Below are 25441 nucleotides of genomic sequence, written 5' to 3' on the forward strand. Positions count from 1 at the left end.
ACCTTAATCAAAGAATTTTGAGAATTTTAAAAGTTTTTGTTTGGATTAATGCTCTCCCTTTGAAATATTAAATTTAAGTAAAATAAAATAACTTTATTGAAAGTAGTTTGTATTAATTATTATAAGTTTATTATTAAAATACAAATAAATACATTATATATATATATATATATATTATCATTTACACTTTAGTCTATATATACTACATATAATTATGATCTAATGATGATTTACGTATACATGAAGTAAAATTAAGGAATAAAATATATTATATAAGCAGAAAGTCCACAAATGTAGTAAATTCATGGTATGAAAGTATGGAAGCATACATTGGTATATTACTAGTTCACTCATCTTTGACTTAATCAATATTCATCAATTTTTCCATGCCTTAATCCATAGTTAAATTTTTCACCAAGCTTTGACCATTCATCTCTGATATTTGACTGAATTTTCATGGCCAATTCATGTTCATCTCTCAAGTGTGGCACTTGTTCCCTCAACTCATCTCTTTGAGCTTTCAAAATCTTTGCTTCCCCAAACACTTCTCTCTTTCTTTGAGTAGCCATGTTCTTAGCTGCTTGTGAAGCAGAGATGTTAGCTTTAACACCATTTATTTGCTCTTCTAGCTCCCTCTTTCTTTCTTCCAAATAGGCCAACTCATTGCACAACTCATTTTCCATGCACACCACTTCCTTGAAGTGTATCTTGTTAGCTTCAAGACACTTTTCTAGTTCATCAGCTTTCAACAACTTTGCTGTGGTGGACTCCATTTTCTTGCTCTCACATGTGTAATCCCTACTCCAATCAGTGAACTGTCTTGAAACTTGTATTATCAATGATCTTATTTCCACTGATATTCCATCTTCTGCTGGTAAATTTGTGAGGTACTCTAAGGTATCTTTCATTGTACTGTATTCATCAGGGCCCAACAGAGCAGAAAACTGTTTGGTGACACAGTCTTGAAGTGTCTTCAATGCTTTCTTTGTCTCTTCACTTGGCCTTTTGTTGGCCAATTCAGAAACCACTATGAAGTCATTGTTAAGTGACACCACAGAGATCTCATCATCCAGAACAGCATAAAATGCCTCCATGTCTCCATCATCTATAGTCAACAAGCTGGTTTGATTTTCCAAGAACTCAACTGTTGTTGGCAGCACCATGGTGGATCTGTTACTGTTTTGAGGTGTCTGTGTAAAGCTTGTGACTTGGGATTGTGGTTGAGCTTTCACTAGATGATCAGAAACTAGCATGTTTGATCCAGAAGCTACAAGAACAAGAGAAATTTAAAGGAGTTGTTGAGATAAAGCAATGAAGTGAAGTTTTTATTCATGTTTTTGAAGGAATCATGGCATATCATTCCACATTGCATATTGAATTGAAGCAATCTGTCTACTACAAACCAACAAGTTTGTTTTGTACTATAAATTTGATTTTAGATTACCCATAGCATGCTTTGTCAATTGGTTAGAATATTAAAATGGAGCTGGATCAACAAACTACCTAAGTAAATGGACACATGATTTGAAGATAATAACATGAACACTATTGCATGGAAATAATGCATATCCATGTAGATCTCAGGCTTACCCTTGACACCACCAATATCTTCATGAGGCAATGATAACATTGAATCTTTGGTAACACCATTCAATGTCTTTTCATGCAATAAATTCTTATCTTGGTTCTGATCAGTTCCAGTGTGGCATGCAGCTATATCAGGTGTCTCACAACCCTCCAAGTTATTGAAAATGTAGCAGTTATCATCTACTCTTCTGCAATATTGGGAATCTTGTGTTGACCTGATGCTTTTTTCACTCTCTGAATCTAAATCTGCATCAGGATCTGTAAGTAGTATGTCCTCCATGTTAGCTTCTTGCTTACACACATGAACTCCACACCAACTCACACTCACATTTGATGCTCCACTTATCTTCTCACATGAAATCTCAACCTGATTCCAGCCATCCATCAGATATAAATCAAGACTAGGCCAGTGGATGGATGAATGAGTTCTCAAGTCATAGAGCCACACATGATCTGTCACCATATCTGAAAAGCCTCTTGGAATTTCCAATTCATAAACTTCCTCACCATTTATATAAAATCGAATTTCACAGTTAAAAGTCTTCTTCATCTCACTCTCAACCTCAAGAGCAAAGCATATGATAATAACTGGAAACTTTTCTCGCACCCAAAATGTCATATATTCTCCTTTGGTGACATGGTCAAACCATGCTGGAACCCTTGTTCCAGGCACCATAACCTGTAACTCCCATCCCTCAAAAGTTTCCTACACAAGAAAGTTCAAGTAAAAATGGTCGGTGACTAAAGAGCAGGGAGATTTAAGAAAGAAGATGCAAACCTTGTTCAATAATAAATTGGATGACTCTGCAGTCAATGATGTGCAATTTCTTGCATTAATGTATTGCATGTTAGGAGGAAATGCTGGAATTTCTTGGAGTTTCTTACAGTTGTCCAAGTGAAGTAATTCCAAGCAAGGACATTCTTGGATGCAGCTTGGAAGAGATACAAAATTATTTTCTGAGAGTACTACTGATGCTAATTTTGGGAAACTATTGAAAATTATGGGAAGATCTTCATCTACAAGGCCACAGTTTTCTAGATTCAGTGACTGAATGTTACCAAAGGTAAGGGTAGGTTCTCCCATATTTGTCAACTTTGTCAAAAAGTTTCTAAGTTGTGGACAGCCATCCATATCAAGGTTTGTAAGACTTTGAAGCATATCAAAGTTGTGAGGAAGTTCCTTGAGGTTTAAGCAAGATGTCATGCTAAATTCTTGAAGACCAGAAAGGTTTCCAATGGAAGGAGGCAACTCTTTTATACCAGTGCCTTCTATAGAAAGGGACATGAGGTTATCCATTTTCCCCAAAATAGCAGGAAAATTTTGAAGGCTTGAGCACCAATTAAGGATAAGACTTCTCAATGATGTCAACCTGATGGCACTTGGAAAAACCTTAAGCTTAGTGCATCCATAAGCCCTGAACTCAACAAGTTTCTCAAGGAATCCAACAGATTCATGAAGTTCTTCTAAATTTGTACAATAGTCAAGATTTAGTTCTGTCAAATTAGGGACTCTTGAAATTTCAGGTAGTTTTGTCAACAATTCACAGGAACTCAAGTCCATAGAAGTCAAGGAATCCAAATACTGCAAAGAAAATGCTAGTTTAGCATAATTGCAAGTTATGTGAAGAAAGAAACAAAGAAAATTCTACCATGACAAAATGAAACCTTACCTTGAATGGCTCTTGCATTGTAAAACGACTTCCTGACAAGTTGAGCACAACAAGTTTCTTTGGTTGAAAAGTAGATGGCAAAGATGAAGGATATTTCATCCAATCCAGCAACCTTAAGTTGTTTGGAAGATGTTGGGGGCTTCCAAAAAAGTGTCCATTTCTAACTATAAGAATCTGAAGATTTTTCATCTTCTTGAAGGAATCATCTTTCAAGTGTACCATATAGTCATCAGGGAGGTCCACCATCATGCCTTGAATTCTATAAGTCCCCTTTAACCAAAACATGCATAAAACTACATTAAGCTTGAGATTTTTTTATTCAAGTATGTGACAGTTATTATGTTTTAAAGTTTAACCAATCACTTTATCAAACTTACACCATCTTCTAATCACAAACCATCATATCAGGGTAAGTTTGTTAACTGTTATAATAGCTATAAAAAAAATTGCACTAAAAATGACTCTAGATTGATTCATAATGTAAAAACCTTTTTACTGGTAATGCATGCCTATTACACTTCATAAACTTGTGAAACAATGTAAAATAACTAACACACATATGGCTCTTACAGTATTTTCAGTGAGTACTTCAAAAACATCTTCATGATGCCACAATCTACTCCTTTTTCCAGGCTCTATTGGTGAAACTTCTCTAACGATTTCCCTACCCATGTCTTGTATCAGATCATGCATTCTCAATCTGTTATATTCATCAATACTAACAAGAGATCTATCAATAAGTACACTGATGCCAAATGTTGGATAAAAACCACAAGCTTGCAGTGTCTTCTCTACATACTCCACTGTCTCCCCCTTGAAGAAGCAAGCTACATCAAGGAAAATTTCCTTCTCATTCTCTTCTAGATTATCATAGGTTACTCTTAGTACATTCTGAACCTCTCTGCTGGGAATCTTTTCATATTTTCCCAGAGCAGATTTCCACTCTGCCACTGTTTTACCAAACAAAGTAGACCCCATTACTTTCAAAGCCAATGGAAGCCCCTCAGCATAGAGAACCACACGGTTACAAATCTCCAAATAGCCTGCATCAGGTGCCTTCCTTTTGAAGGCACTCCAAGTGAACAGTTCAAAAGCTTCACCATGGTTTAGTTTCTTTACTTCATAGGTTTTGTCAACCTGATGAGCAGCCAGCAAGTGCTTATCCCTTGTTGTTATAATGATCACACTTCCAAAACCAAACCAATCGCGTCCTCCTGCCAGTGCTTGAAGCTGCTCCAACTTGTCAACATCATCAATAACCAAAAGTACTTTTTTGCAACAAAGCCTTTTCTTGATAATAGGGATTCCTTTGTAAATGCTTCCCAGCTTGATGTTCTTGTCCCCAACTGTATCAAAAAGAAGTGATTCTTGAAGTTGCACTAAGCCTTGTCTTTGATTTGAACTTTCTCTTATGTCAGCAAGGAAACTTGTAGCTTCAAACTGGTCAGCAATCAAGTTGTATATCGCCCCTGCAATTGTTGTCTTACCTATGCCTCCAAGTCCATGGATTCCAATGACACGAATATCTTCACCTGGTTCAATATGCAAAAGGGGCATCACTTCTGATATGCGAGTCTCTATTCCAACTGGGTATTCAGCAATGTGCAAAATGGTGTGGTTTAGCTTTTCAGAGGCCTCCTTAATGATCTCTTGGATAAGCTGAAATTCATACCTGACAAAACAAGTAACAAGTTCCCCAACACAATGTGTGAGGGAATTGAAAGCTATGAAGGTAAGAAAATGCTATTGAGTACTCTTTTCTTATTACACAGTTTAAAGAAACAAACATAGAAAGATTTTATTGTATGAAAATGAAGTATTTAGTATATCAAACGCATTATTCAATTCTTGATTTTTTAAGCAATTAGAAGAAACACATGAATGAGAAAAAAAAGGAAAAACTGGTGAATAAAACAAATGCTTAGTACTATTAGTTACATACCCATTTTCTAAGGTCCAACCTGAAAAATTGGCTGCTTCAAACAATGCTCTCTTCCACTTTTGCATCTTTTCCACATTACCCTTGAATCTGACTTCATGCTTGGCCATTGCTGTTCCAAAACTTCCTCTCTGATGGCGCACCTCAGAAGGGTCCACATGAAAGAAAACTGGCCACACAAGTTGGCCTCTTGTTTTGTAACACTCAAGGATCTTTGCAAGCTCATCAAGACACCATGTGGAGGATGCATAGTTTTGAGAGAACACAATGATAGCAATCCTAGACTCTTCAATGGCTGCAAGAAGAGCAAGGGATAACTCTTCCCCTCTCCTAAGCTTATCATCATCAATGAAAACATTGATACCACTTTGGCGCAAACCATGATATAGAAAGCCTGTAAAGCTTCTCCTTGTATCTTCACCTCTGAAACTCAAGAACACATCATAAGTCCATCCACGTTCAAAAGCAGAAGATGAAGAAGCTCCTTCACTCAACATAATTGCCATTAGAACCAAACTTTCTGGCCACAGAAATATGCACCATATTCTTGTGCTCAAGTTAAGGAGGACCCCACAAATTAAAACTAGTTCAATTAAGAGTTGAAAACAACGATTTTAGTGCTCAAAAGATACTATTGCTTTTTAACAATTAGCTTATAGAAGACGCAAGTATGTTGAAGAAATTATTTTATGGTTCTAAACTATCATAAATAATTTCTCAAGTGGTGGAAGTCAAAGTCAAACTTATAATCTCACTTTAAAACTGAACCACTTGAATTGAGAGGGTTGACTAAGATGTCATACCACCCATCATTGTCTCTACCAAACAACCACATTTTGTTCTTCACTTGGGTCAAAATAATTTCAGCCACATGTGATGATGGTGATTATTGTTCTTACTAGATGGTAAATTTTTCCTTGTAGAAATGCTGGACTTTGAGAATAAGATCTATATGAAAACCCTGGTACCAAATGAAAGTTCACGTACACAACTTTTGGAGGATCAAGTAACAACTTTAGAATAATAATGAGTTGTTATTAAGATATAATACTAACATTACTCCTTATTTTCTCAACCATGGATCCGACCCAACTCAGCCTGACTAGTCTAACCTAGTTAGGTCTGAGGTGGTCCGACTCCATTATGTTTAAGATGGATCTGACTTGATTCGGCTCAACATGGATCAGACTCGACTTTACTTAACTAGGACTCGACTCGACTTAATGGGGATACAACTTTTACTTGGGCCACGTGAGTCCAACTCTACTTGACCTAGCGAGAGAAAAACTCTACTTGGATCGATGTGGGTCCAACTCTACACCCAATGTAGACTCAATATGGCTTGATCCAATGTTGAGTTAACTCGACAAAACTTAATTTGAGAAGACTCTAATTGATCTGATATGAACCTGACTTGATTCAATCTAAGGTTGATCCAACTCGACTTGATTCGAGGTGAGACCAACTCGACTCAACTCGAGGTAAGCTCAACTTCATTGAGTCTGAGATGGACCAACTTGATTAAATCCACAAGTTACGTAACACTCTAGTTTGTGATGTGCCTACAATGTCTTCGAATTCTGATCTCATATTTCACATCAGTCTTTTTTTTCTTCCAGCTCATTGACACTCAACCATATAAGTGATGATAAGTGCATGGATTTGAGATGTGAATCTCCTACCTCAGTGGCTAGTTAGATAAATAAACTTTATGTAAAGTTAAAATGTAAAGTTTTGATAAATAAACTTTATACTGAGTTGCACTAAATACTTTTTAATATTTATTTTCAGTATGTGACTATTCTCGTGACAAAGTTTAAAAATATTTTGGTTAGTGAGCAATAAAATTCATTTTTTACAACATAATTAGTAAAACATGTCTATAAAAATTATTATTATTATTATGAAGAAGAAGAAGAATAAATTCTAATGTTTATTATATTTTCTTTATGATACGGGAAACTGATGATAAACATTTTGTAATTTTAAGTTTTTGAAAAATATATTTAATTCGCTTTCAATTTAAATATGCTTTCTATCAATATCTTAAAAAATTAATAAAATAATAGACATTTAAAAGTAGATTATATAAAATTTTATAAATGTGTTTGTTACATTAAAATGGCCCCTAACAAGGATTCTGTCCCTGGACCTATTATGATACTAATAACAAATAAAATGGAGTTATTAGGAATATATAAAAACTTTTAAAAAGTACAATGGTGAGGAAGAAGTTAACATGTTGATGTGGCAAAAAATGTATTTTAATCATTAAAAAAGTTATAATGGTAATGAATAACATAACTCCTCCAAGAGACAAAATTGCATATTTTCATCATAATATTAACATTTCAAAATAAAAAAAATAAAATAAAAATAAAAATAAAAATTATATATATATATATATATATATATATATATATATATATATATATATAACACGTATATCTTTAAAGGTAATACAAACATATATTATTTTTTTTGTTTTATTGAATGTTAGGAAATAGAGAATTTTTTTTTGTATCTTTTATTGAAATGTTTCTTCCTGCACCCCATAAATGTTTTACCTGTAGTCATCAATTTCGAAATTTAAAATTTAATTTTCATAATATAAAAGTGAATTCCATAAATTTAAAACCAATCTTAGAACATTAAAAAGCAATGTGTTTCTGAAGATGCAATCATTCGGTGTGATTAAAAACTTTAAAACCTAATCTCCATTTACCTGTCAACCGTTCTGGTCATGAACACATTGGCAAAATAATACATTTTTCAAGACAAAAATACTGAAAATTATACAGGGTATCCAAACATATCCTACAGAAATTATAAGCTTGCAAAGCATAACATCCTGACTTTAAAAAATAATTTGAAATGTTGCTTGTTTATCTTCCTATCTGCCGAGGCAGCACATGCCAATAAGCCAGAAGTCACAAATTGTGAAAGTTACAAAGCAACTGGTGTCTGCAAGGAAAATTGTCATTAATGATCAATGCCACTTTGCACATCAAATCCCAAACACAGTGAATAAATGACACTTTCCCAATTCAGAGGGTTGCCTAAGAAAAAAATTATGTAGGATTCATACAGTTCTTTTTTAATGAAATAGAGTCAGTCACCATAATAGATGATAGCCCTAAGTAACAGATTATAAAGGAAGATTTCAGAAGTGCTTGTTTGATTTAGCGAAGTGAATATGAAGGACCAGCAAAAGAGTAACGGGATGAAACTGGCACAGCAGAAGCTTCCAAACTGTCCTGATAGTGCTGCATCCGATTGTATTCAGACAAAGCATCAGCAGCAGAATATGTTGAGTAAAGCCTATCTTGAACAGCCTCTCTCCTTTGCAAGCTCTCACTTTGAATCAAGGTTCTTCCCCCTGCCAAATAAGAGCCTGAAGAGATTTCCTCTCTAGGTGGAAAATAAGGATCCCTTGGTGAAGCACCATAGTGATACGGGTCATAAGGATCATCTGCATGTTCAGAAATTCCACCATGCAAATAGGTCTGATGCTCACTCTCATTCAAATGACGATGATTTACATGAAGACTTTCTCTGTGGGAAGGGGCAATTGTACTGTACAGAGGGTCCACATGATGACGGTGATCTCTTTCATAATCCCTCTCATAAGGATCCCGTGTAGGATTAACTTGGGAGGGTGGTATCACATTCCTTCTGTCTCCTTGGAGACCATAAGCTCGGTAACTCTTCTCAGTAAGAAATAAATCACGAGGAATTTCCTCTTGCCGTTCAATTAGGGGATCACCTTCCCTGCGCAAATGAGACCATAATCCCCTATCACGAAATGTTGCTTTTGGAGGTGAGCGAACAGGCTGCAAGCCTGAACGAACATCGACTGGTCGGAAAAGTTCAGTGAGCTTCCTAACCTGAAATGTGACATTTGAATATATCAACGGTGAAGAATAAAAGGAACTGAAACTAGCCCACCAGAGGCATATTTGGTTCTCACTTGTCGAGCAGTAAGTTCTGTTTTAAACTTGTGTTTATCATTGTAATTTTCCTGGATCGCCTTCTTGAAAATGCTTTCTGGTAATGGGAAACAATCAGAAACAACATTGAACCGCACCTGAAGGTTGCACCATCAGCACATGACTCATAATAAACAAAGACAGTATTGGGACAAATTAGATAGGAAAAGTAGATGAGAGCAAGTAACCTGAGCAGGAAAGCTACCACCAAAAGCTCGGGGTTCGAGTTTCATACCACCAGAAGATGAAGCTTTGTAAATCCCATACAACAGCCTCAGATCAAAATCATAAAGAAAAAGCTTAGTTCCAGGCTTGATACTTAGAACAATGTCTTTCTTAATAGCTGAAACACCCATGACGCGATAGTGGAAACAGTCGGGCTTTGTCTTCCCACTACACATAAAGATGAAACCAGCAGGTTTTTGTCTCTGTTTTTCACTGGAATTGGTGTTGTCTGCACCACTATGATTATTTTTGTTTATTCTACTCCCACCACCTTGGTCAGACCCTGTATTCTTCTGCTTCTGTTCACTCTTATCCACCTTAATGATCTTATTATTTTCAGCCCGATGGCTCTTCTCAATAGGACTTCTCTCATTAATGACGTTCCTATGTTGACCTGCCTTCTCGTTATTCCTTCCATTCTCTTCACTCTTGTCTTTTGGCAGTTCATCACTATTGTCCATTACTTTTTTGTTCTTTCTAAGCCTTCTCTTTTCCCCAATCTGTTGAGAACCTTTATTTATCTTGGCTTTTAACTTAGCATCCTTGATTTTCTTATCAATTTTAGATTTAGCCTTCAATGATCGTGGAGTATTCTTGTTTTTCTGCCCTGGTTTACTAGATCCTTCAGCAGGATTAGTTTCCTTACCCTTTTCTGATGATTGAGGATTAGAAGCCCCCTCTTTATTCTTATTTTTCCTGTTTTGTCCCATATTACACCGGTACTGGTACTGAAGTAGACAAATTTCAAAATGTTAAATGTTACTGAAACCTGAAACCAGTAAACAAAAAGCAACAGCAGATCAATTAAGAGGCTAAGATTGAAGAAGAAAAAAGGGAGGTGTCAAAAGAATCTCTAGATATTTTTAAATCAGAAAAAGTATTTCTTGGTTGATTTTTTAATTTTGAAATTATTATATTATTATATTTTTAGATTTTAGATTTTTACTTATTTTTTATTCTATCAAAACATTATTGAGTAAAAACTGATGATGCAATCATATAGTTATTTAAATAATTATTTTTAGAAAAGACAGTAACAAAAAGTAAAAAAAAAAGCTTGGTGCATATATAAAAAAACAGGTTTTAAACAGAAAAAGTGTTGGGTCACACCAGACTTTTAAAAATGCGGTGCAAATATAAGGAGGATTGTACAGATGGTACCCATGCATTAAAATGGGTGACATGGTGTTTTCCGAATTTATAATTCCAAATCAAACAAAATCAGTGGATCTCACTTTTCTTTTGAAATTGGTACCAAATGGTGCAGTGATAGAGCAGCACAAGACATGCACATTCAAAACAGATAGCATTAAGAGCACATGCCATTGGGAGTGAGGAGAGGTTGAAAGGTGAATAATTTATACTTCATATTTGGTTAAAAACAATCACTAAGTGCAAAAGTTAACAAACAAGAAGGAAATACATAACTGGCAAGAGAATGAGGGCATATAAATTAATAAATAAATTGATGTAAAAAAAAAAGGAAAAGGAGTTGGAATTTGTTTGAATGGAAAAAAGAGACTAGATAGAGGCTGAGAATTTTGAAGTCATCACAGTGTGAAAAAGAGTTTCAGACTTGTTTTTACTAATGAACAGAGCATAGATAACAGAGTCGGAAATCAAGTTGAGATGTGAAAAGGTTAACTAGAAGTAGTCAAAATTGAGATCTTACATAAGATTAGAAAGTAAAAAGGAAGATAAATTGTGTACAGAATGTAAAAGAGTATATAAAAGATAAAATCACATTTGAACACTCGTGCAAACACACAAACATATATAAAGACTAGCTGTTAAGAGGGTAGAACCAAAACTGACAAGTACTCCACCGAAAACCCATACTACTCAATGAGAAAATGGCTTGCTTAAAATTAAGGAAAATGAAAAACTACCCACTAAAAGAATTGAAACCATGCTTTAGTAATTGCCAACAGAATTACTTAACACTGAACCATGACATTTCATAAATATGTGATAATAATAATAATAAATATTCATAATTTTAGTCATAATGTCACCTTTGCAGTCCATGTGGATCAACAAGTTTACCAGTGACCCATTTTGACCAATTAATCTAATACCCTCAACTGAGTTGATAATCAACCCATCAATATAATACTGTCCATTCAGCCACCCCAGCAACCACCTCACAGAACCCAACCACCTTCCCTTCTCCCAGAAGGGAGACATGCCAGCTGCTTCTTCTACAACCCTAGGCAAGGACAGAAGTTGCAGAACAGGGAGCCCGGAAAGCTGCAGCTGCATGCTACCAAGGATTTACATATACATGCAACCAGAACAGGCCAGAAGAGATGTGTAAGAGAAGTGGGAAATGAAAGAGATAGGTAACACGTTTTCAGAAAAAACAGAATAGCATTCCTATCCTGGCTTCTATTTGAGACACTACAGCCACATCACCAAGCCACACTGCCATGGAGGCCCTCGGCAACGGGCTGCTAACTCACCGCGGCACTAGGGCCCTATTCTTAACCATGGTTTTGAATTAAACTAAACGTGCCATAATCAGACGACATTGAGACAGTAGTCATTCCAAAACCCAACCACAAGAATCATACTTGTGTGGGGACTGGGGTGTTATAGTTAAGGGTTTATCTGCGTGAACAATACTTTGGTTGAAGTAGCGAAGAAATTACTAAATTTAAAAAATCACAATAAGATTAAAAATTTACCAAGAAACATGTAGCCAGAAGATTCTCTTCCCAATACCAATTCACTAGACTGTCTAATGTACCTCGTACCACTCCAATTACAAAAAAAAAAAAGACACGCAACAAAACGAGTAAAGGCTTCATAGAAAGTGAATACAAAAGCATAATCAAATACAACCCTGATTTAATTCAAACAATCCAAAAACGAAACCCTAATTCCACTCAAATATTTAAACAAACAAAAACCCAAAATTAGCACGAGAGAAAGCAGCTAGCACAGCTTATCCACATAAATACTAAGCAATACATGCCAAAATATCTCCCGCATCTCAAAAACCTATGTTCTAGATATACAAGTTTCAAATTAAGGTTCATTCCTTCACCAATAAATTCAAAGAGCAATTAGAGAGAAAACCTGAGAGATCAATCGAAAGAAAGGGTTACCCAAGCAGAGAAGGAAGTGCCTGCAATTCTGCGATTGAAACTTTCTCAACTACCCAAAATCCTGTGTTTCTTTCTTCCAATCCCTATTCTATCCTCCTAAAACATTTAACTCAATTTTCTTATTCAGGTATTATTAATATGCTTATTTGTTACCCAGAACACCATATTTATTTTAGTTATTTATATAAAATTTTATGTTGACAAATTAAATATACTGATTCCAATAAACAATTATCATGTTATCATATAAAAAAATATAAAGATTAAACCAAAATTAATATACTAAACAAAACGTTATACACAGTATATATCTATTAATAAAAAACTTTAAAAGAAAACTAGATGAAAAAATTTATTATACTAAAAATATAAATAAATTATTAATTATTTTGTTTATCTATACTTGATTTCTCACAAATAACTATCAAAATTAAAAATATCAATAGATAATTTTTTTATAAGTAAATAAAATGCTATTATATTCCGTTCACCACTTATTTAAGTAAAAATGTTTTAGTGTTAAGTCAAAGGGATTTGAAGATAAGTTAATTCGTTTTTATATTAGAAAATACAATTTAAAATATTAGAACGGATAATACTTATTAACTATTTAAATATATCGAGTTTATTTTTTTATATATATATAATGTTAGTAAAAAACATTGTTATTGTTTATATTATTTAGATTTAATTATTCGTTGAGTTAGATTTTAGAGAAAAATATAATAAACTAATTTTTATGATCAATAATTTGTTGGATAAAAATTACAAAGAATATTTTATAATTTTTAGTTGGTGTAAACATTTTTATTAATTTACAATTTTTTTTTCAAAATTATCTCTTAAATAGCATGTTTAGCCTAAACATTTAAATTTTTCCTATAAAAAGAAATGTACTTCTGTTTGAAATTAAGATTTAACGAGTAATTAAGTTTGATTATTATTTAAAAAAATATATAGTGTATTTTACCCAAATGAGTTTATTAGTATTTATTTTATATAGACATTGATTTAGTAATTAAAAATATTTATTATCCTTTAGTAATTGGTGAATCTTAAAATATATAACAATTTTTTGAAACATATAATAAATATTCAAATTTTTTGTCATTTTTTTTAATATTCTCTTTGTTTTTCTTGAATCACCTTTTTCTCATGGTAACAATGAGGTCTCAATATGCTTTCATAATCAAGTACACAGTCAATAGTGTTATGCAAACTTCAAGAAAACAAATTACACGGTAAAAGTTATTTGAATTTAATTGAATTTTGAAATATAATTAATAATATTTTGTGCAATAAATAAAGTTAACAAAAACACACACAAAAAAATTATATTATAAATTCATAAATGTTATTTAATGCATGTGACATTAGTGATTATTACTTGTAATTTTGGATCTTTGAAAAAAATATTTAATTGAATATATTTTATATAAATGCATTTTCTATACTTTTTTTAGTTAATTTTAAAAACTACAAATATTTTATATAAATATCAATATTTATATATCTACTGAACAGCATATATTGAATATGTCAATATATGTTCAAAGATGAAGTAAATTCTTGTATTAGTGTGAGGACCCAATTTAGTTCACAGCTGAACAAGTGCAAAGAGAGAAATAAAATATGACAAATGTTGTGCAGCATACAAACCCTTTAGCCTCCAAGGCAGTGACAGTGGAACCAGGAGTTATCCAATTGCATGCATGGATTTGAAAGATATTTCTTAGTTATAATTTTCCCAAATTACTAGCCCAAAAATATAGCAACATGAAAACATATTTGTCTATCTTCCTATCCATTGAAGGAGTATATGGTAACTGATAAATCTTAACTAGCCACAAGACCAAACCAGTAATCACCAATTGATATCAAACTGATAGCCACAAAATCTTGAGTGATTCAACTCAGTCCAGATAAACCTTGACATCAATCCCATTATCAATAAGTGATTGAACTACAGCTCTGATTTTCCCTTCAAACTTGTCCCTTTCCCTTGGAGTATAGGAAGCAGTGTAAACATCAGCTTCTCTTGCTCTTTCAGATAAAATCTTACCTACGGATATGCATGCTGGTATGTCTGAACGAGACCTGAGAACAGCTTTTATGTCCTTGGAGTTGGTACCAGCAACTGCAACCTGTTTGCTTGTCATTCTGTGAGTGAGTGAAGCTGATACAAAGCGTTTTGAGATAAACACATCAAGGGTAAACGGTTCCATGTAGGCAATCGTTCTTTGTTTGAAAGATATGTGCTTGTGTGGATTCTTTGACTTCTTCCCTTTTTGGTATGTGTAAGGTCTGCTATTGTCATCATCAAGGAAATCCTCAACCCCAAAAAAGCTTCTAGGTGCCATGTGCGTCTGTACAAAAGAAATGAACTAAAAATGAGTATTAATACTTCACAAATGATTCACCTCAAATTGGCATTTCAGGCCTGTTAAACTTTATGTTTCAATTGGATAGAATTCACACTAGCTACTTGGTATGGTAACTTTGCACATAAAGTGCTACATGTCCTGTTGAAAGACATAGTTACATAATGAACTGCAAGACAATGCTTGGTAGTTGATATTAAAGTTGTCAAACCAGAGAGTTTACAAAAATTCACATAGCTTTAGTAAACTCAATCAAGTAGATTCGACTCGTACAAGTTTACCCAACCTAATATAAAAAATAATATTAAAATAATTCAATATTTTCACTTTGTAAAAAAGAAAAGTAGCAAATCACAGTAATACGGTATCATAATACATTAGTACTATATAAGATTAAACAATATAGATGACTAAATCATATATAAATTCATAAAAGCATCAGTTCCTAATGTGAAAACAATTCAGAGAGGAATTGATTTCTTCAAATAATTTGAGCCTAGTAGTAAATTAGTCGTTGTGGAGGTAAAAGTTAGACAGAAATTACATTTGATCTCAAAATTGTTAACACGAGTTTACCCAAATTTACTCAAAAAAGAATTTAATAGCAAGTTAATCTATCTAGGATTGTAAACTCTATAGAGTTTACAACTATGGTTGATTTGATACAGTACATGTATATGTGGGATCAATGAATTCACACAAGTGCTTAATAATCTCTAACTAACCGCTGCGTAACATAAATCCTTTTCCAACTATCAACCAATGCCCCTCACAATCTTTAACTGATGCACTACAATTTAAAACCAGAACCCTTTAATATCACACAATAATATCATCTGTTATACTATGTAACAAACCTAAATTACTGAATTTACTCCTCCTGTAGTATACCTTCCAAACTTTATTTCTTCTATTAAACTTAGGCTCATTCCTAACTATATTTAAAAGCTAAAAACAATTATCTGATTATCCCAGGCAAACTTAACCCTTACAACTTTATAAGCTTCAGGATTTCCTTCTTCCTTTGAAAGGAATTATTTCATTTACTTGAAACAACATGAAAATGAAGTGTTTCATTATCATTTGTTTTCGACATATATTTAACTGGTTTCCCCCAAATGTGGTATTCAATAATGTCTTCTTATTTATAAACCAATGAAGGTTGCCCCCAAAGTTGGACACTTGTATCAAGATTAAACCAAATTCTACTATTTATTAAACAGACAAAAAGGAAATTCTACAGAAAAATAATTTAAATCGTGCTTTGAAAGGAGACATAAGAGACTTTACCTGTCCATTGTGGAAAAAGCACGAAGGCACATGAATACAAGGAAAAACTCTGTTTCCTTCAAAAGCATAAGCACTGGTTCTGCAAATTCTGCCAATTGCTTGTTTCAACATGTTTCCCTGAACCCTATAATAACTCCTCTTAACTGCCTATGGAGTGCAGGATTGTGTTGGTGTCTTCTTAGGTCGTTTTGAGTTTCCACGGTTTCTCAATGCTCCCCCATACCGCTTCAAAGACTGGACTACAAAGTAGTGGGTTGGGCCATATTAGAGTTATTTGTGTCTTTATCTAACATAGGTTCCCAGGAATGTCATTTTTCTAAAAATAAACCAAACATTCTCAACTTAAAATTCCTGGGAAGATAAAAACTATTCACAAATAAAAAAGTACCAAACTTATGCTACCAAAGTAGTAATAATATATATATATATATAATATAATTATTTAAAAAAGTTACGATATATGTTAAAAATTAAAAAAAAAAACTTTTAAGAGTCACTTGGGCTTGCATAGACCCTCATATGGGTTTTGCCCCTTTCAACTCCAGCCTTCTAGTCATTTCAGTCACTAAATTCCAAAGTGCACAGGAACACCTGATAGGCACTTGGAGACCCTCCCTTTAAAGACTAGCTGTTAAGAGGGTAGAACCACAACTGACAAGTACTCTACTGAAAACTCATGCTACTCAATGGGAAAATGGCTTGCTTAAAATTAAGGAAAATGCAAAACTACCCACCAAAAGAATTGAAACCATGCTTTTGAAATCGCCAACGGAATTACTTAACACTGAACCATGACATTTCATAAATATGTGATAATAATGATAATAAATATTCATAATTTTGGTCATAATGTCACCTTTGCAGTCCATGTGGATCAACAAGTTTACCAGTGACCCATTTTGACCAATTAATCTAATACCCTCAACTGAGTTGATAATCAACCCGTCAATATAATACTGCCCATTCAGCCACCCCAGCACCCACCTCACAGAACCCAACCACCTTCTCTTCTCCCAGAGACATGCCAGCTGCTTCTTCTACAACCCCAGGCAAGGACAGAAGTTGCAGAAGTGGGAAATGAAAGAGATAGGTAACACATTTTCAGAAAAAAACAGAATAGCATTCCTATCCTGGCTTCTATTTGAGACACTACAGCCTCAACACTAAGCCACACTGCCAAACAATACTGTTCCATTGGTTGAAGTAGAAAATAAATTAATTCAAACAATCCAAAAACGAAACCCTAATTCCACTCAAATATTCAAACAAACAAAAATCCAAAATTCTCTGCAGGTAACTTATCCACATAAATACTAAAAGGCAGACAAGAAGCAATACATGCCAAAATGTCTCCCGCATCTCAAAAACCTATTTTCTACATATGCAAATTTTCAGGTTTTGAAAATTGGAACCTCCAAAATCTACTGAAATTCATTAAATTAAGGTTCTATGTGTTCCTCAACCAACAAATTCAAAGAGCAATTAATCATCTAAACCACGCCACAGGCAACTACGGACGGAGTTACAAACGATAACAAGTAGTTGTAGAAGGAGAGAACCTGAAAAGAGGGATGAAAACGCAAGCAGAGAGTGGTGCGGTACTTCTGTTTGAAAATTAAAAAAAAAAAAAAAAGTACCTCATGCTTATTTTATGAATACTTTCAACTTAATTAAACTAAAAGATTTAACGAGTAATTAAAAAATTTTATTATTTAAAAAAGTGTAAATAAGTGTATTTTACCTTTATTAGTATTTATTTTCTATAGACATTGATTTAGTAATTAAAAATATTTATTATCCTTTAGTAATTGATCAATCTTAAAACTATTACTATATACATAATTAATAACTTAAATTTTAAAATATATAATAAATATTCAATTTTTTGTCATTTTTTTAATATTCTCTTTATTTTTCTTGGATCACCTTTGTCTCTATTTTTCTTGGATCACCTTTGTCTCATAGTCAAGTATATAGTCAATAGTGTTATGCAAACTTCAAGAAAACAAATTATATATCAAGATTAGAAATCACAGTTTTATTCAAACACTTGGAAAATGTTCAAAATTCTCATAGATGTAGAGATTGTAAATGAGAGAATACAACATAAGAACAGAATCTAGGGTTTTAAGATAGGGGAAGATACACAATGAGTAAAGTTGTGTAGAGCTTCGATGAGCAAACACAAAATTAAAGGACAAAGGCTGAGAATGGAGCACGAATCGAAACTTATGATGATAAACTTGAAGAGGTTGGCCTCCTTTGAAGAAGAGAAGCATCATTGTTATAGAGTGTATTGTGTTGCCGTGAGTGAGAGATGAGTAGAAAAAACGTTGTCAAGAGTGAGAGATGAGTAAAAAAAGTGTTACCCAAGTCCCACATCGAATAATATGAGATGTTCAATGGAACGTGTTATGTTACAATTTTTCGTCATCACATACCATTTTTGGGGGAGGGCATTATTTTATGCTTTTCTAATGATAAAAATGACTATATTAGAAGAAAGAAAAAAAGACAATTTAGAAGACCAAGAAATCCTCTTTAGAAGGATGAAAGAATGAACTATAAAAAGCTCATCTTAGAAAAGTAAATTTGTCAAACTGTTTTCATTTACCAAAAACACCTTTTAAAACCTCATAAGCTGAATGCCACAAAGAGGCAAATAAGAGTGTTTTATACCATACAAAGGATTTATTATTAAAAATGTTGGGGTTTCTCTCACAAGCTGATACACCAAAGCTTAAAATGTTGTGACTCATAATACAAGAAAAACTATAACCATCCACCACCTACTTTCTCTTCCATCTCATTTCCACCCAATTTTCTTCCTATCCCTCTCTTTCTTTACCATTACATCACTTTCCTCACATCTATCACATCCACTTTCTTTACCACTTCCTACCAGAACTTTAAGGGGCTCATAAAACAACCTTCTTCCTCTATCTAGAAGTTTGTACTCGTACAGTACCAAATACAAAAGAAATAGATATCTACTTGAATGCTAGGTGGATAGTTCGAACCTTTGTAATAAGTTACTAAAGGTGTTGATTTCATCTCAGAAGTGTTATTCTGCAAGTTAACAATCTTTAAAGAATATTTACTTAAAAGCTCTCAGTGTAATGAAAAGAAAAAACAACAAATAATATTTATTTACATGTATAATCAGTGGATAATGACAAGTCGTGTATTAATAGATTCGGATTGAAACAATCGTCCATTTATGAAAATTCAGGGGAGTCATTTTGACAAGCACCATCCATACCTGGAGAAAAGTAAACAGTGAAGAGTGTTCCTGCAAATTACCCTTAATGAAGAGGCTAAGATTCTATTCCCAGCAGAGACAGTAACCTAAGGCTCTTTTCAATCGAGTGACAGAGATCAAATCCTTGAAAGAAATAAAATAATAAACAAGATTTTCCCTTTCATTTGTCCCCAAGGAATTCATTTATCTCATTCTGAATTAACAACCTCACAATGCATGAACTGCATGAACAACTTGAGAGCAAGAGGTACACCATAGAGAATTACAAAATTTTAAAAAACAGTGCCCACATATTAGTTATTTAACTAAGTGGCTGAACTGGAAGATCCTTGGTTGTTTCAACTAAAAATGGAATTGGCTTTGTTGGTGCTGGCAACCGACCAATGCTATCAACTTTATCCTTTTGCTTTGGAGGAGGTCTAGCAGCTTTAGGCAACAATCTTCCTTTCTTTTCAAACCACTCAGGCTTCAGCAGTGCCCTCAAGCCCAACTTATTGTAATACACCCTTCTCACAGACCCACCAGCTCCTTCAACTGCTTCCTTAGCCCTAACAGTAACCCTTGATACCTGTAGAATCACTGTGTTAAATTATACTATGGTATTTAAATCTTAACATTTCCAATTCTAACATAAATCTCAAACAACAAGAGTTTGTTTATACGAACGTACAAGAAGAAAAAAACAAGGTAAGAGAAAATTAGCCCATAAACTTTGAACATACAGTATATTACCAACTTTATCTGTAACAAATGCTAAGTTAGACACCCTACAATCCATTGTACCATTTCAATTACCGAGGTAAAATCTTGCTGCGCCCAGTTAATTTATGCTGCTAATGGAGAAAGAATTTCAAGCCACCGTCTAACTAATCATAAGGTATTTAGCATAAGAAAGAATGATGATTAATTATGTATATGACCGTGGTGAAATTTAAGAAATTAGGTAGAGATAAGTTTAAAAACTGATAAAAAGATATATTTCGAAAGTTAAAACTTAAGAATCAAAAAGCTTGATTATGATCCTCAAAACACGTATAGCCTTCATATAAAGTCTACCTCTAGATGAATTGGCCACTTGATCTGCTCGGAACCACGCCCCATCAATCTCACTCCATCTTTCGCTTGCTTCCCAAGTACCCCAGCATCCTATGGTAATAATAATGACCACAAGAATGAGAGGAATCACATGAAGCAAAAACAATTCCAGAAGAACTGAAAAGGTGAGGTAGCAGTTATAAAACCTTGAGTGTTTTCATTGTAATCAGTTCGGAAGAATCTATCTTCCCAGCATTAATAAACTTTGCAATTCTACCCAAACCTATTGGCTGCAGAAAAATATGCATATATTTTTTAACAATGTAGACATATAAATGACTGATAGATTAAGGGTTGCAGAGATTAAAATAAGAACAACCAAATCAAAATCAACATAAAATTGAATAAAAATGAGCTACTCAATGGTCATAAATCCAAAGTGAACTCCGACAATCAAGGTATAGAATACCTTACTACAAGTTACAACAAGGTCAGCATTCACGTATAAACAGTTAAGATATAGGGAAAATCCCTTGAATACAGTAAACTATAAACTTTGAAAAACATTTGCAGATCACAATACTTTCAGTGAAAATCATGTTTGGGAAATGTCGCCTGGAAAATAGAGGTTCATATCAATTGAGTTGAAACCAACTTAGCCACTGGACATATATTCACAACAGGAGGTTTCAGAATCTTGAAAAGAAAATTAGCATCAGAGATATTATTTCTTGTAATTAAAAATAAAAACACGATATCAGCATTAAGCATATCAATATAGCTTCGCAGTGTCAGGGAATGTTTCCCACTTATAATTTAATTTTTAAAGAGGGAGAAAATACAAAGAGAGGGAAACCAATAATGATGACAAGAGATTGTGTTTGGAGTGGGAACAGGACAGAGACGAAAGGAGAGCAACCTTTACAGATGTATCATAGAAGGGAAAAAGGGGGTAATTTGTAATTAGTTGTAACCAGGTAGTTAGTTATGTGGTTTGGGAGTAAGGACCTAATAAATAGGTCCTCAATTGTAGTTAGGGCTTTTTAGCTTTTGTTTTCTAACATTGGTGAATCTGGTTTTTTCAAAGTGAAAAGGAAAGTGCTCCTTTTGGAGGTAATATGGTTTACCCTCCCTGTTGTTTTGATTGTTGCGATGAATACTATTCCTTTCAGTCACACTATTTTGTGACACAGAAAGCAATATTGTGTTAGGCCTTCTGTTTTTGGTTTCCAACAGATTGATCTTACACACACAAACTCAGGGAGGTTTAGTTAATCTTTCAAAAACATAACTGCCTCAGAACTCTTAGATCATCCTTGTGATTGTGATATTTGAAAATTGCATCCAAATGTTATGGATTGTGCTCTGAAAGACTACTGCTATATATCCCGTGTCCATTGGTAGCTCCAACTACTTGAGATGCAGTCTACTTAAAGACCACTATAGCACTATTGCATAGCAGAATTTCTCAAATCCATGATTGCAATTCTGTCCCTGTAGACTGCTACTGTTGTTGAGGTTGTGGTATGAGTCTGTATCCTATTGACATCTTTTTTAACAAACAAGTCATCAGCCAATTGAACTTTTCACTCAATAATATCATGCTAATTTTGTGTTTTATTTTTATTTGTGCATATCTTAATTTCTAACATATATATTTGATAAAAATCATATATTCTAACTGTTACGTAACTTCTGCTATAAGCTCGCAAAGCTATTATCCACTTCAGAATTGAATCCGTAAAAAAAGATTGAGCACACCAAAAGAAAGTATGTAATTTTGGTTTTCCTTATGTTATGCATCAGACAAAAATAAACTAGAAATATAAAGATGAAAACATACCTGAAAAATGAGGCTAAATGGGTTCTTGAACCCACGTTTGGGTAGTCTTCTGCGAAGAGGAGTCTGGCCTCCTTCAAAACCCAATTTTATACCTTTTCTGGCTCTCTGACCCTTGTGACCCTTCCCAGCAGTCTTACCCTTTCCAGACCCAATCCCACGCCCCTTCCTCGTGGGCTGTTTCCTGGGAACATTATCTCTCAAATCATTCAAGCTCAGAAGACTGTACGCCCGAAAACCTTGAAATTCTGGAAATTCATTACGACTAATTGTTCGATGAGCATTGGGAGAATGAGGGAGCTGAAAGGGTTGAAATTGGATAGAAGGGTATCTGAGAATGGGTTTGCTATGATTTGAGCTTCTGATGATTGACGTTGAGAGAACAGATAACCTTCGTCTAATCATTTTTTTCTACTCTAAACTTTCACGGACAAAAAAAAAAGTGTTAATTTCCAATGGCAACAGCTTCTTAGGAGAACCAAAACAGGACAAAATACAATGTTACAAATCACACTGGGAGAGAAGACACATAATCATTACAGATCCAAATAAGGCCAAATCACATGAAATGAAACACAAGCTACCAGTGAAACGAAAGTTCATGCTACATACCAAATTCAAATGCCAAAACATGAGACCGGCCTTACATTACAACCAAAACTCAAATCAATAGCCTTTAAACATACAACAAAAACTGAAAACTAAGAGAATTCATCCACAAAATCACACAAACCAGAAAGCAGGATGGAAAAAGGGACCGCTCACAAACTTAGGCAATAAACCAAATACCACATAAGCACTCATCATAGCTAAACATTTTACCCCTAAAAAAAAATCACCAACAAAAACAACCCAACCAAACCGGAATTCGCACTGGCAACAAAGTTTCTTCCCACCAGAGCAATGACATATTGCAGGTGACAGTCAAACATTTTATCAAACAGTTGGTGCCCCAAAACACAAAATCACGATCTTGTGAAACAACGCGCAAAAGAAAAATACCCATTTGCCCCTTCAACCAATCTATCACTCCGAGGCTCTAACCAATCTATCAAAACCAAAACACGAGACTGTCTTTGAAGCTAATAATCACAAAACGAAAGTGAAAGCAAAAGTACTAAAAATCACCCTTTTACCTCCCCTTATGTGAAACGTTGAAAAAAATGGTAGAATGAGCTTCAATGGCGTTTTACTCTACCAGCAAATTCGCACGCAGCAATGTGCCTCAAATTGAAAGCACCAAGAGCTCTACTCAAGGCCTCTGTGTTTCTTCTTCATATGAGTAATCTATTCCTCCTAAAATATTTAACTCATTTTTTTCTTTCTATTAGGATGTGTTATTATGTTTATTTATTCACCAAAATACAAATAGGTTTAATTTGGTAAAATCATAAAATTATTTTTAATTCTTTTCTTTTGCTATAGTTAATTTCTCACAAACAATTATCAAAAGTAAGCATATAACAGAGAATAATTTTATATATAAGTAATTAAAAATAAGGAGTAATTAGTTAATCCTTGACTTTACTCAAATTATATTAACGAATTTAAAAAAAATCTTCTATTACAGTTTAAAATTAACTTAGTCCACTTAATAAAAAAAATGTTATTATGATTTATATTTTTTATATTTAAAAAGTTAATATATCTAATACACTATTCCGAAGTGTCTCTGAGTTAATTGTTTTTACCAATAAAATAAACTTAATTAAATAAATTCATTTTTAACTTAACTCACAATCATAATTCATATGAAATTATTTTAATTCACGTTAACACCTTAATAAGAAAATTGATTAATAAAAATTGTAAGAAATGTATATTTTTTTTAAATAAATGGGATACAACAAAAGCTTCATCAATATTCAAGTTAGATTATTATGTGACCACTAAACTGGGTTTTTAATTTCTAATATGTTAATGCTGCAAATTAGTTCATGAGTAATTAAAACAAAGTTTTAAAAAATGTACGTGATTTTCTCATTAAATTATCATATGACGTCATAAACTATTGAACAATCAATGTAACAGCGTGTTTTTTTAAAGAAAAAAAAACACCAACAGAAGCTTTGCCCCACCACCACCAGTCTTTCATTTTCTTTTTTTTCTCTCTCTCTCCAATTCTCTTCTCTCTCTCTCTCTTAATTTCTCTCCCAATCTTCATCTATTTTAGAATCTGATCATACCACGTTGTAGCAGAGGAGTTAAGGAACATTTCTACCCGATCAGATTTTCAAACAGAGTAAGTTCATTTTTACTCTAAATATCCTTTGTTCTCTGTTTTTTTCTTAGGATTTAGTCATCAATCTTGGTGGGGTCAGTTGAGAAGTTTAATCCTCTCAACTTATTATATTATATACTGAAATTTTGTTCTGTTTGGATAATTTGCATTAGGCCCGTAAATCTTGAAGCTTATCCAAACGGTGGGGAATAAAATTCTAAAAGTTGCTTGGAAAGCAAGCAATTGAGGTAAGGGAAGCTAAATTTAATTTTTAATAGCACCCTAGCATAGAAGATCTGAATGCGGAAGGGACGTGGTCCCAATATTCAATTTCTCTTGTAGGGATGTTGTGTGTTTATTTATATTGGGTTGTTTGTTTATATATTATTTAAATTTGTGGAAATATTGGGTTTTGATGATTTAGTATTAAAGTGTATTTTTTTATGTCAAATAAACTTTTGAATATTGTGGATAACTTTTTGAATGATATTGTATGACGAAATGGTATGAAATTGAATTCATACATTTGGGATAATGTATGGACGGATGTTTGTTGTGTATTAAGTATTGATGTCGGGATAATGTATGGACTGATGTTTGCTGTGTATTAAGTATTGATGCCTATGTGGTAACAGAGATCTCCGGGTGGTCAAAAGCTGATGGGGGAGTTCATGCACACCGTGACATATGAGATGCACGGCTTGGGTTGTATTGAACTTACCCTGATCCTTTCTGTTGGATTCGCTGGTAATCTTTGGATCAGGTGTTAGTCTCTGGTAGGACTTACTTAATACGGGTCTTCCGGAAGACGTTGTTTGTTGAATATCTTGAATGTGTAGATCCATGTGAGATCTATGTGATTGTTTTATTGTTGAGATTTGAAGAAGATTGA

The 25441-nt window shown here is 33.6% G+C and overlaps 4 protein-coding genes and 1 long non-coding RNA gene across 17 annotated transcripts; 1 reads left to right on the plus strand and 4 right to left on the minus strand.

Moving 5' to 3' along the window:
* Positions 1-246: 246 nt before the first annotated feature.
* On the minus strand, positions 247-5780 carry LOC137834710 (TMV resistance protein N-like). Of its 2 annotated transcripts, none has more exons than XM_068642857.1 (6): positions 5200-5780; positions 3828-4929; positions 3258-3527; positions 2366-3169; positions 1591-2293; positions 247-1267 (listed from the first exon to the last, which is right to left on the minus strand). In XM_068642857.1, the coding sequence occupies exons 1-6, from the start codon at positions 5700-5702 to the stop codon at positions 366-368; spliced, it is 4284 nt and encodes a 1427-aa protein (XP_068498958.1). In that variant the 5' UTR covers positions 5703-5780; the 3' UTR covers positions 247-365. The 2 variants fall into 2 exon arrangements, with proteins under 2 accessions (XP_068498958.1, XP_068498959.1); XM_068642858.1 differs by having other exon boundaries at positions 5219-5347.
* A 2374-nt stretch (positions 5781-8154) lies between these two features.
* LOC137834712 (uncharacterized) lies at positions 8155-12675 on the minus strand. 4 transcript variants are annotated; one of them, XM_068642860.1, is made up of 4 exons: positions 12521-12675; positions 9374-10179; positions 9167-9283; positions 8155-9083 (listed from the first exon to the last, which is right to left on the minus strand). In XM_068642860.1, the coding sequence occupies exons 2-4, from the start codon at positions 10118-10120 to the stop codon at positions 8379-8381; spliced, it is 1569 nt and encodes a 522-aa protein (XP_068498961.1). In that variant the 5' UTR covers positions 10121-10179; positions 12521-12675; the 3' UTR covers positions 8155-8378. The 4 variants fall into 4 exon arrangements, with proteins under 4 accessions (XP_068498961.1, XP_068498960.1, XP_068498962.1 ...); XM_068642859.1 differs by having other exon boundaries at positions 12492-12664; XM_068642861.1 differs by lacking the exon at positions 12521-12675 and adding an exon at positions 11426-11619.
* LOC137834714 (uncharacterized) lies at positions 12325-17686 on the plus strand. Its single transcript, XR_011084944.1, has 2 exons — positions 12325-12432; positions 17587-17686. It is a non-coding gene; the product is annotated as an uncharacterized lncRNA (long non-coding RNA).
* LOC137834713 (uncharacterized) lies at positions 14078-17836 on the minus strand. 5 transcript variants are annotated; one of them, XM_068642865.1, is made up of 3 exons: positions 17751-17836; positions 16192-16425; positions 14078-14886 (listed from the first exon to the last, which is right to left on the minus strand). In XM_068642865.1, the coding sequence occupies exons 2-3, from the start codon at positions 16300-16302 to the stop codon at positions 14434-14436; spliced, it is 564 nt and encodes a 187-aa protein (XP_068498966.1). In that variant the 5' UTR covers positions 16303-16425; positions 17751-17836; the 3' UTR covers positions 14078-14433. The 5 variants fall into 5 exon arrangements, with proteins under 5 accessions (XP_068498966.1, XP_068498967.1, XP_068498965.1 ...); XM_068642866.1 differs by having other exon boundaries at positions 16192-16430; positions 17751-17825; XM_068642864.1 differs by having other exon boundaries at positions 16192-16507; positions 17751-17808.
* A 1521-nt stretch (positions 17837-19357) lies between these two features.
* On the minus strand, positions 19358-23648 carry LOC137834715 (uncharacterized). Of its 5 annotated transcripts, none has more exons than XM_068642871.1 (5): positions 23465-23648; positions 22332-22744; positions 20695-20778; positions 20510-20599; positions 19358-20021 (listed from the first exon to the last, which is right to left on the minus strand). In XM_068642871.1, the coding sequence occupies exons 2-5, from the start codon at positions 22731-22733 to the stop codon at positions 19755-19757; spliced, it is 843 nt and encodes a 280-aa protein (XP_068498972.1). In that variant the 5' UTR covers positions 22734-22744; positions 23465-23648; the 3' UTR covers positions 19358-19754. The 5 variants fall into 5 exon arrangements, with proteins under 5 accessions (XP_068498972.1, XP_068498974.1, XP_068498973.1 ...); XM_068642873.1 differs by having other exon boundaries at positions 23457-23645; XM_068642872.1 differs by having other exon boundaries at positions 22332-22749; positions 23457-23641.
* Between the last annotated feature and the right edge of the window lie 1793 nt (positions 23649-25441).

Source organism: Phaseolus vulgaris, chromosome 5 (genome assembly GCF_000499845.2).
Source record: "Phaseolus vulgaris cultivar G19833 chromosome 5, P. vulgaris v2.0, whole genome shotgun sequence".
Lineage (NCBI taxonomy): Eukaryota > Viridiplantae > Streptophyta > Magnoliopsida > Fabales > Fabaceae > Phaseolus > Phaseolus vulgaris.

What these genes read in the sequence shown, in the direction of transcription:
- LOC137834710 (XM_068642857.1), bottom strand. Translation starts at nt 5,702, where the DNA reads ATGGCAATTATGTTGAGTGAAGGAGCTTCTTCATCTTCTGCTTTTGAA. An exon ending in CCAATTTATTATTGAACAAG is followed by an intron (nt 2,294 to 2,365) that starts GTTTGCATCTTC and finishes TTTCTTGTGTAG; the next exon opens with GAAACTTTTGAGGGATGGGA. An exon ending in AGATATTGGTGGTGTCAAGG is followed by an intron (nt 1,268 to 1,590) that starts GTAAGCCTGAGA and finishes TTGTTCTTGTAG; the next exon opens with CTTCTGGATCAAACATGCTA.
- LOC137834712 (XM_068642860.1), bottom strand. Translation starts at nt 10,120, where the DNA reads ATGGGACAAAACAGGAAAAATAAGAATAAAGAGGGGGCTTCTAATCCT. An exon ending in GTGGTAGCTTTCCTGCTCAG is followed by an intron (nt 9,284 to 9,373) that starts GTTACTTGCTCT and finishes TGCAACCTTCAG; the next exon opens with GTGCGGTTCAATGTTGTTTC. An exon ending in CAGAACTTACTGCTCGACAA is followed by an intron (nt 9,084 to 9,166) that starts GTGAGAACCAAA and finishes GTCACATTTCAG; the next exon opens with GTTAGGAAGCTCACTGAACT.
- LOC137834713 (XM_068642865.1), bottom strand. Translation starts at nt 16,302, where the DNA reads ATGTTGAAACAAGCAATTGGCAGAATTTGCAGAACCAGTGCTTATGCT. An exon ending in GCTTTTTCCACAATGGACAG is followed by an intron (nt 14,887 to 16,191) that starts GTAAAGTCTCTT and finishes TCTTTTGTACAG; the next exon opens with ACGCACATGGCACCTAGAAG.
- LOC137834715 (XM_068642871.1), bottom strand. Translation starts at nt 22,733, where the DNA reads ATGATTAGACGAAGGTTATCTGTTCTCTCAACGTCAATCATCAGAAGC. An exon ending in CATTTAGCCTCATTTTTCAG is followed by an intron (nt 20,779 to 22,331) that starts GTATGTTTTCAT and finishes ATTTTTCTGCAG; the next exon opens with CCAATAGGTTTGGGTAGAAT. An exon ending in AGTGGCCAATTCATCTAGAG is followed by an intron (nt 20,022 to 20,509) that starts GTAGACTTTATA and finishes GTGATTCTACAG; the next exon opens with GTATCAAGGGTTACTGTTAG.